The 10999-nt window shown below is 38.6% G+C and overlaps 1 protein-coding gene across 1 annotated transcript in view; it reads right to left on the minus strand.

Moving 5' to 3' along the window:
* Positions 1 to 9400, minus strand: part of Mysm1 (Myb like, SWIRM and MPN domains 1) — a gene marked incomplete at its 5' end in the record, with an annotated part of 31270 nt that extends 21870 nt beyond the window's left edge. Inside the window, 6 exons of the mRNA XM_051156811.1 lie at positions 623 to 721; positions 3795 to 3873; positions 5340 to 5363; positions 5452 to 5529; positions 7697 to 7767; positions 9284 to 9400. Coding sequence (XP_051012768.1) covers positions 623 to 721; positions 3795 to 3873; positions 5340 to 5363; positions 5452 to 5529; positions 7697 to 7767; positions 9284 to 9400 — 468 coding nt within the window. The remainder of the gene's footprint in view (positions 1 to 622; positions 722 to 3794; positions 3874 to 5339; positions 5364 to 5451; positions 5530 to 7696; positions 7768 to 9283) is intronic.
* Between the last annotated feature and the right edge of the window lie 1599 nt (positions 9401 to 10999).

Genomic DNA, 10999 nt, shown 5'->3' on the forward strand with positions numbered 1-10999 from the left:
ACACTCAGAACAACTAATGAAGAGGGGGCAGAGCACTGCAACACGCACCATCAGCTACAAGTGTGCTAAGCTTTATTCTTAGCCACCTATGGGTTGCAGACTGGGCATGAATGCTCCAAGTGTTTTTAAAAATTAAAAAACAAAACAAAAGCCATGGGCCAGACAGAGAGGGCTTGGCGGGCAATGCAAGCCTGACGAGGAGGTCGGGCTCTGGCACCCACACAGTGGAAGAAGAGAGCCTGCTCCCACAGTTGTTGTCTGACCTCTACACTCCGGCCACAGCACACATGCATGGTCACATACACACATAAAATAAACATAATTAATTTTTTAAGGATTCAAAACACTTACATGTTATGGGTATAAGACTACTTAGCTGGTGCTGATGGTGCATACCTATCATCTCTGCACTCAGGAGGACTGTCGTGTTGCACCAGGGAAGACAGGGCTGTATAGTAAGCCCGTTTCATAACAACAACAACAGCAACAACAACAGCAGCAACAACAACAGAGAAAATACAACAATCCAAACTGTACTTATTCTGCATTGAGTATTTGTGCTTACTGACTTTATCGTGAACTTTATTATTATTATTATTTAGGATATTTGTGCTCTGCTTACCTTATTTTTAAAGTACTGTCTGGCATAACTCTTCACTTGTAAAACTGTGCGACTTTCAACTAGTGTTGCAATTTTGGTCCACCTTCGGCCAAATTTAGCCTGTCATCAAAATAGAAACAAATTTGTTTTGCATACTTTACTTAGTAATAGTTCAAGCAGCTGTCACATTAAAAAAACTAAAATGTATCTTTACTTTCCAAAGCGCAAAATGAAATCTGATCTACTAAACTATGTTCTTAAAATTCAAAGCACACATTTCTTTCACCTAAGAATGACTTACAATAGCACCAAAGGAGGCTAGGTTACATTGTCTACTTTTTCTTACAGAATCAACTGGATACATTCGGCACTAACTGTAACTTTTAAATTCATAGTTTATATTCCATAGTAACTATTGCTGTCCTATGGCAAGCACTCTACAATGGGTATACAGTACAATGGTTTTTAAATTCAACCACAGATAAAGTAGACTTACAACCAATGACTCTTTTCTGGGACCAAAGGCTATAACACACCCTGGGTGATCCCATGGAGATTTCAAGTACAAAAACGAAAATAAACAACTCTTAGATATACAATGAACATTTAGGCACCAACTCTAAACCTTGTTGAGTATATAAATCTTCACTAACACAAGATATTTCCCACAGTGGACAGCAACAACCTCCCCATTTTAGAACTCTTACAATCAAGAAAACAAAACAACTAAATACAACAAAGAAAACATTTCCCTACACTCAGATCTACAGACCAAGCAGCCATGCCTTGTGGTAGTGAAATATCTTAAAAGATCTGACCCAAATGGCACTTATTTCTGTATTTGTTATTCAGATGAGTGCTTTGTTAAAACTCAAAATTACTTCTGAAAAAATTATTGTAAATTATTTAAAAGTAACACTTAGCTAGTACTAACTGACTGGAGAATCGGTTTCTTGTACTTTGGAGTGAAGGCCAATGCCTTGGTTATCATGAAACACATTTAGAGACAGGAGGGACCTGGATGAAGTGAGATCCTTTCAGTTAATAGGGGCTTGAACATAAAATTAAAATTGACACTAACAAGGGAAACACAGAAAATATCCAGCAGTTTCAGACTGCAGTAAAGATGCAGCCTCCTGCTAAAAGGAACAGAAGAAAAGAAATCTTCCTTCCCTGTCAGCACTGCCTGGTGAGCTCCTGCCACGCCAGAGAGAATCCCATCTGTCGGGAAGAAGCTGTATCAATGGGCGAAAGTGGGCAAGCCAACAAATAAATCGCCCGGTAAATCAAAGGGCTTTCCTGTGTAAGAAAATACTGTTTAAAATATCTTAGTGCACACAAATTTTATTTATCTATATAAATAAATTCTCATGTGCTTATAAATGGACAAAAGATCCCTAGAAGGATATACAAAGAAGAGATAACTGATTACCTCAGAAATGAGAGACTTATTACCCCAGTAGCTTCAGGTAAATGTGAGTTCTAAACATACGGTCCCTAAAACCATCACAAATGGCAACAATTAAAAAAAAAAAAAAAAAAAAATCTTAAGTTCACAAACGACTTGAAAACATGAAATATGCATATTTAGTCTTTGAGAAGGGGCAAACCTCAAGGCTATCCATTCTAAATAAATTCTGTTAATTATATTGTCATACAGCACAATGAAAAGCCAACCTAACTATCATCAGCATAGAAAAAAAAAATCTCAGAAGTTTTGTAAAAACCTCCTGATAATGTATTTGTATTAAAACACCATAATACATAGCTGTCATGCTACTGACTAAAACAATACAAACATTTTACTTCTCATAATTTGTATATGTAAAAGTAACTTTTATTCTCCTTGCTCAGTTGCTGTCTGGGAGGCTCACTACCTTCTCCTGCTAACCTAGGCCTGGCCCTGGAAGCTTCTAGCCTCCATACAAACTAACCTAGGCCCACACTGTGTTCAGCCTGAGATGTACTACTTAATGAGCTCACCCTTACTTGTTCTTTCTGAGCTCTGGGCTGGTTCAACTCAGCTGTTCTGGCTCAAACTCTTCTCCCAGCTGACTTACTTAATCTGGCTTCTATCTCAGCCTGGAATTGCTCTGCCTGGCCTCAATCTAACTCAGCACTCTGCTTTAATCCTCTGGCTTCTTCGCATTTTCTGGTTTGTTCCATCTTCACCTGAGTTTTCTCTCTGTAACCCATCTGTCTATTACTGTCTTGGTAAAACTGCCTCTTAAGTACTTCTCTTTCCTCTCCTCTTGAGAGTTGGGCATAGCCTATTCTGTCAAATCTCTGATTTGTCACCTTTTCTGTCACTCAGACATCACTTTCAAACATGGGTGTGTCCTTCTACAAACTAACTCTACCTTCATTTGGGATTAAAGGCATGTACCACCACACCTGGACCTAAGCTTTTCTGTACCGGACACTTGCTATACCAGCTGGCCTCAAACTGAGATCTGTTTGTCTCTGTCTCCTGGATTAAAGGTGTGTTTGTACTCCAGATGGACCACACAGACCTAGAAGATCTTCAGGTGTGATCCCTTGCCAGCCAGATCACATGGACCTAAAAGGTCATGTGATCTCTTGCAAGAACAGCTATGTTCTGAATTAACATTCCGCTATATGTATTTATGTTAATAACTCAATTTTAGTCAGGTGTAGCCACACACACCTGTAATCCTGGCACTCGGGAGGCAGAGGCAGGCGGATCTCTATGAGTCCGAGGCCAGTCTGATCTACGAAACCCTGTCACAGGAAAATAAATAAATTTTATTTCTAAAAAAAACTTACATAAAATTATAAACTACCTGTAAAATGTATATACAATCTTAAAATCAATTTAGTATAACTGAGTTACATGGACCCTGAAACAAAATATAGGATCTACTTTTGGTAGTTTAAAGGGTAATGATTTAATTTACTAAACATTTCTTCATGTATGAGGTATTTTCAGAATTTGAACCACACATATACTTTTTATACTTCATAGCTTCTATATGTTTAAAGAGATTTCAGTAAACAGTCATGCAAAAAAATGTTTCTGGTCTTCCAAGATGTGCTAAAAATTGTGGACTATGTACAATGCCAAATAGTTGAATGAAAATGAATTCAGTTGATCTCCTATTGCAAATATACAAAGTTTCTCTTGTTTGCTTCTAGAATAATTTTACCAAAAGTTTAAAATTTCTCTATTTACCAGTCCTTGTTCAAATAGTTCTTTCTCTTTTATCGTCCACTTTACTGAATAACTGGCTGGTTTTGTAGGAGAATGTAGCCTGAAGGAAAAGAGAAATTGAAAAAGAAAATATGAAATGGAACATTCTATATTTATGCAGCTTAAGGTTATATACTAGTGGTTTTCAACCTTCCTAATGTTGCGACCCTCAACCACAAAATTATTTTATTGCTACATCACACTCTAATTTTACTACTGCGATGAGCCATAATGTAAATACTGTGTTTTCCCGATGGTCTTAGGCGACCCTGGCCTTACAATTGTCTGCCTCTACAAAGGGGTTGAGAACCGCTGTTACAGCCAGTCATGAGCTACAGCCGAAGCTAGACGATTACAGAGGAGGAGAGGAAGGAGGCAGCTGCTGCAGCTGGTGCCTCAGCAGTAAGGCTCACCCAGTTCCTTATCTCTACCAGTGTGAGAAGAGCCCAAACAATATAACCCTGGCGTCTGAGTGAACACAACACTAAAAGACATCAAAGGAAATCCGTCTGATAACAAACTGAAAACAAACAACAGATATAACAAACTCTCAAAACCTAAAAGTTTAATCACAAAACTATGACAACGCATGTACTGCTTTTAGATTCTGTCTCACAAGAAGCATGCTAAGGAAGCTCTCCAATTTCATGAGGCCACACCACACCATCTTCTCAGTAACTTCACGCTGTTGTTTATATAGCAAAGCATAAAAGCCATAGAATGCTCAGTGCTCAAGCGTGTATTTATAAATGCTGAATGGCCATTTTTCCCAATTACAAAGAAAGGGTATTTATAAAGCCTTTATTTTTTCTAGAATTTTTTAAAGACAGTTGCCCAAGTTAGCCTGGAATTCACTATGTAGAGCAAGTAGCCTTGAACTTGTGAAAATCTTGAATCTGCCTTCTGGACTACTGGGATCAGAGGCATACCCAGCCCCATTTTCCTAGGTAATATTTAGAAATCCATAGATCTAAACAAAAGTGTACAAAGTTATCAGACAGAACAAAAATCAAGTCAATTCATTATACATTACACAGCAGCTTCTAAAGATTTCCCCGTAAGTCTTTACGATGCCAGCTTTATTTAAGATGTGATGAATTGACAACAGAAAAGACATTTTAAGAAACTCTGGCAAATAAATGGTAGCATTATATTATGTATTCTAACTTCTGTGCCAAAACCATCTTTTACAAGTATCCTGTCTACTGAATCAAGAGATGTTTCCACTAACCATACCTAATTTTTAAGAAGTTTCTTATAATTTTAAATTTATCTAAAAGTTTTAAAGGCGCTGGAGAGAGGACTCTGTGGTTGCAGTACTTAGTGCCAGCACTCACAGCAGACTCCAACCACTGCCTGTAACTAACTCCAGCTCCAATGGGCCTGACACCTCTGCTCTCCATGGGCACTTGCACTCACACGCACATATACAGACAGAGACCACACATAGTTTAAACACATACAGGTAAGATAAAAGATAATTTTTATCTTATTAAAAAGGTTTAAAAATATAAAATAGGTACATACATGATTTTTGCTGTTTTCTGAAGGCTGCATATGAGGGGAAAAAGAAAGCTTTTAAAGAAGTTTCTAAAATTGCAATTTAAAAGTTTTAATAGTACTATGAATTGATTTTTACCTTTTTGTGTATTTTTTATCATCTTCCTTTTGATTAACCCAGAATTTTCCTGGAAGTGATTTATTAGACAAATAATACCTGTGTAATTATTAAGGAAACAAACTACTAAAGTCATATGACTCTTATATGACATCAAGTAAGGAGACTGGTCAAAGACATTCAAATGTAATCAAAACCCGTTCCCCTCACAGCTTGCCTGGGGCCGTGAGCTCAGGCTTTAGATGGTGCCTGTAGGGATGACCACAACACACAAAATGCCTGCAGAGTACGCACCACAGCAATGCTGGTTTCCCCTCTCTTTCCTGCCACAGTGGCTAAGAAAGAGTAGCCTCAATCTTTTTCTTTCATAATTTATGAATAATAAAATAGATGGATTTGTTGTGTAGGGTAATTTGGGAAGTATGTTTCTGTATTTTTGAAGGTCACAGAAAAGAATTCAGGATTTTTCTACACACTAATACAAATAACATCAAATTTGCCAAGAAACTTCCCCTCAGGGTTGCTGGAATTAGCCTGCTACAAAAGTGTTCCCTAAGTCTGAGCAATACTTCATTTAACAATTACCAACTACATGTCAAACAGTAGGTGGTGTTCTAGAGACGAAGAACATGTAACCGGTCCTCTCTGTTCTCTCCATGTGTATGTGCAACTCTAATGACAGGACCTGACACGGCAAGGGAACGAGGGAGTACTTGTGATCACTAACCTGGAACTGTGCTGTTTGACCTGGTGGCCACAGTCACAGTCAAGCGTGTGGAGCACAGCTAGATTAACTGAGATGTGGTGCTAAAATAAGATGGAATGTGCTGTGGACTCTACAGACTTAGTGACACTCACGCTGTTTTCCCTTGGGGCTGGACGATGGCTCAAGAGGTGCTTGCTATTCAGTGATGGGAACCTGCATCTGGACCCGAAGGATCCGTGTCAAAATTGAGGTGCAGATGTCTGTGCACATCCAATCCCAGCACTGGCCAGACTCAGCTGGTTCTCACAGCTTTAGGCCAGCTGGCGAGCTGAGCCAGATCAGTGAGCTTCATGCTCATAAGAATCCTCACCTCAAAATGTAATGTGGAGAATGAATAAAAACACACCTTGTCAACCTCTGGGGTCTGCACACACACGCACAAACATGTACACACACACACACACACACACACACACAGAAACAATGTTTTCATATAAACTAATATTTAAAATAAGATATACTGTTAAAAAGTATAAGATAAAAATTCACTTATTTTATTTTAAACGAGGGCACTAGGAGATTGGAGATTGTATGTGCCTCTCATTGAAAAGAATAACCTAAGCGCTACCTGCCCTATGGGAGGAGAGTTCCATAGTTAGGAGATAACGAATGGCAACTGAAGACACAGAAAACACTTTCAAATTAACAGAAGCAGTTGGATTAAATAGTAAAGAGAGGGCTGGAGAGACGGTTCAGTGGTTAAGAGCACTAACATTTACTCTACAAGGCCTGAGTTCAATCCCAGAAACCACAGGGCAGCTCTTGACTGAGATCTGACAACATTTTATGGTCTCCACAGCCACCAAGAACACAAAAGGTTCAGACATACATGCAAACAAAACTATGCATATTAATAATAATAACAGCAATAATAATGGCAGAAATTCATAAAATGCACATGAAAAAGTTAAAACCAGCCACTATTCATTAGTTGTCTTTAAAGGCCAAAAAAAATCAGAAATTATTGTTTAATCCTCTAGTTTGACACAAAAGGCCAAGTCTCAGAGAAGTTAAAACTGACACAAATCAGGATAAACAGTCAATTGCCGAGGCACAGATAAAGAGCTGCGGCCTCTGGAGGAGATGAGTCTGTTCTGTCATTTAAAACTCCTCATGCAATGTCTGCCTGCACACTATCATGTGAAACTTTCCACATGTTCTTGAGCCTTGTACAGATAAATATCTCTGAGTTTTAGCTGACATTGTTTTGAAAAACGGAAGCTTAGAATTAAGGTTCTGACTTAAATATTCTACCATTTCTATGCAACATGCACACTCTGCATGCTGACGTGGCTGACAATAAAAACTAAAATACACTGCGTCAGTCTCAGGCTCTGCAGTAAAACATGCTATTTTTGTATAGACACAACATGAAATTATACAATCAAAATCTATGGCCAAACAACACTATCTAATAATTCCAGTGGCCTCTTCTGTAATGCCTACATTGATCCATTTAACCCTGAAATTTTTACTCCTCTCATAGTTGATGAAGGATACTCTTCTTCCAACAGCATTTTCTCAATGACGGCTCTGTTCTCATCACTGATGGTGCTATCCAGAGTCCAAGGCTTTAAAAATAAAACAAAAAGAATAGAATGTATAACTCTCTCTATATTTCATTACTTTAAAAGCTACCTGATTTGTTGAGTGAAATGCATGATACAAACACTGACAGCTACAACTCACTAGATGAGCACAGAGCTACATTTTAATTTTCACAACCACCCAGAGATAGGCATGAATAGTTCACAGCGGCATATGCAGCACTGGTGGCATTCCAAGTGGAAGAGAAGAAACCTCACACTACAGTCTGTTGGATCCCAAGGCTCATGCCCCTTACCTGTAAGCAGTAACAATGGCCACGGTGCACAAAAGAACTCTAGGCTTCAGGCATTTTGCTGAATGATTAACCTGTTTCCAAAACTCATTTCTGTTTTTCTTCAGCCAAATGGAATAATCATATTTATTTCCATTCTCAAAGTGACAACATTTCCCACTCTCTTCTTCAAGTGCCATTCTATGACAGTCACTGTCCACACAACCTCTCCCTCTGAATATCTAATTGGCTTCTCAAACAAAACATGAAAAACAGAATTCCGTATCACCTGGCCCCACCTGCCTTTCCAACTTTGCAAAGAGAACTGCCAATCACCAGCTACCATATAAACAGCCAGGAATCGTCGTAGAGTCTTTCCTTTCTCGTCCATCCCCATATGCAATCCACTAACAGCTCTACCTTCAAAATACCATTCAAATTAGTCGCCCTTCTGGAACATAAAGGACCAAGCCACTACCAAAAACCTTGCTTGGATTATTGCAAACCGTTCTTAACTAGTCCCTCTGTTTCTACTCTTGCTTCCCTCCAGTCCTTTCTTTACCACAGCACCCAAAGCATAGCTGACAAAAATGAGCCTACTAGTCTGCACGATAGAATCTGCTAGTCTGAAAGCTACAGAACTCTTTCAGTGACGCCTTGGTTCACTTGCAACATTAAACTGTCAGTGTAAGCCAATGCTTCCACGCTCACTACCCCTTCTGCCTAGCTTGGTAGCTCTGTGACTCATTTGTGTCACCTCCTCAGTGTCATTTATCGACTTTTCCTCAAGCATACCAACATAGTAACCTCAGTCAACGTTGCTTATTTCTTTTGCAATTTACAAATGATTTGTCTGCCTACTTATTACCTGACTCCTTTTTTGTCTATAATCCATGAGAGCAAAGTCACGCATCTGTCTTGATGACACTTGCAGCGTTTTGACCTGTCCTACTGTCTGGCATGGGTAGCATGCAGTCACTGCTGAATGAAGGCGCGAACTCTGGTTAAACCATCTTTCACAGACAACGGTGAGAAGTGCTAAAGACCTGTACCTAAATCAAGCTGAATTTAAATTTATTTCTCAAGTGGTCTTTTTTTTTCATAGTTGAAAAAGTAAGGTCCTCTATTTTTAAAAGAAGTGTTTCCATGTACTACCTCTGTGGTTTTAGAGAATTAAGCCTCAGTTTAAATTAAAAAAAAAAAAGGAAAAGAGGCACTCTGGGTGGGCAACTACCAGCAGTGTAAAGTCAGTGACTTAGCATACTTACAAGACAGCCATTCTCTCTTCTCCACGTTGAATCAAGATAGTGATCTTGAAAAGCTGATGTATTTTCACCATTTCTGTAATAAATACAAAAATTAATAGAAGTGCTATTACATACATTTTAGGCTGTAATTTGATAGGAACGGCTGGCCAGCTGCTGGTGCTAAGCACCTCCTCTCCTTAACAACCCAACACTGCAACAGCACCTGCTCCACTGTGCTAGTCTGTGAGGGGAAAACTGTAATGCAACACAACAGCCACAGCATGAGGAGACCAAGAGTGACCACTTGAGTTTTGCTAATGAGCACATGCATGCACATATAAAGGTAATGAGTACATGCATGCACACATAAAGCTAATGAGAACATGCATGTACACATAAAGCTAATGAGTACATGCATGCACACATAAAGCTAATGAGTACATACATGCACACATAAAGCTAATGAGAACATACATACACATAAAGCTAATGAGTACATGCATGCACACATAAAGCTAATGAGTACATGCATGTACACATAAAGCTAATGAGTACATGCATGCACACATAAAGCTAATGAGTACATGCATGCACACATAAAGCTAATGAGAACATACATACACATAAAGCTAATGAGTACATGCATGCACATAAAGCTAATGAGTACATGAATGCACATAAAGCTAATGAGTACATGCATGCACACATAAAGCTAATGAGTACATGCATGTACACATAAAGCTAATGAGAACATACATACACATAAAGCTAATGAGTACATGCATGCACATAAAGCTAATGAGTACATGAATGCACATAAAGCTAATGAGTACATGCATGCACACATAAAGCTAATGAGTACATGCATGTACACATAAAGCTAATGAGTACATGCATGCACACATAAAGCTAATGAGTACATGCATGTACACATAAAGCTAATGAGTACATGCATGCACACTCAAACACTACAGTTAAATCTTTTAGAAATTTCAAAGCCAAAAAACCCACCACCTTCAACATGAGGAAAACAGTAGAACCAGATGTAAGAACTAAAATAAAAAGTACTGAAGGAATTCAGCAACAGTTTAACTTTAAAGTAATTTGATTTCAAGAACTTCTGTGTCCATGAGAGATCAAAGTCTATTAATTCTGTCATTTCATTGAAATAATAAGTGCAATCTATGTCTCACTTGCAAGAAGACTGAACAGTCAGACTTTTGGGAGCTCTCAAGCTATGACACCAACCAGATTTAATTTTTATCTTTTGTATGTTTGAAGTTATAATGTTTCCTAGTGAAATTACTGACTTTTTCCTGACCTAACCTAGTGATAAACTTACTCTCTATGAAATGAAAGCCATTTCTTCAGTTGTTGATACCAATCAGCCTTAAACCACTGTCGACTGTGATTCTCAAAAGCCTAAATAAAGGCTTCTAAGGCTTGTGTCAGCACAAGGGAACCTTTGTACAAAACAGCTAGGTCTGCCAAGAGCGTACCTTTTCAGTTCACTGCAGACATATTTTCATGCAGTATACCATAGTTAGAATTAGCAACATTCACACCTACCTGAATTTCCTTAAGTACAAGTTACGTGGCTAAACTTAAAATAACCTTTCCCCTCAAACCTGCCAGGCTTCAACTGTTTCCTCTCTTAGCCCCTGTAACCTTAGTCTCTCTAGTAATCCAAGCCACAAATCTGAGTTTGCCCCAGTTTCACACCTTCAGAGCTTTGCA

Source organism: Acomys russatus, chromosome 2, assembly GCF_903995435.1.
Source record: "Acomys russatus chromosome 2, mAcoRus1.1, whole genome shotgun sequence".
In the NCBI taxonomy this organism is placed as follows: domain Eukaryota; kingdom Metazoa; phylum Chordata; class Mammalia; order Rodentia; family Muridae; genus Acomys; species Acomys russatus.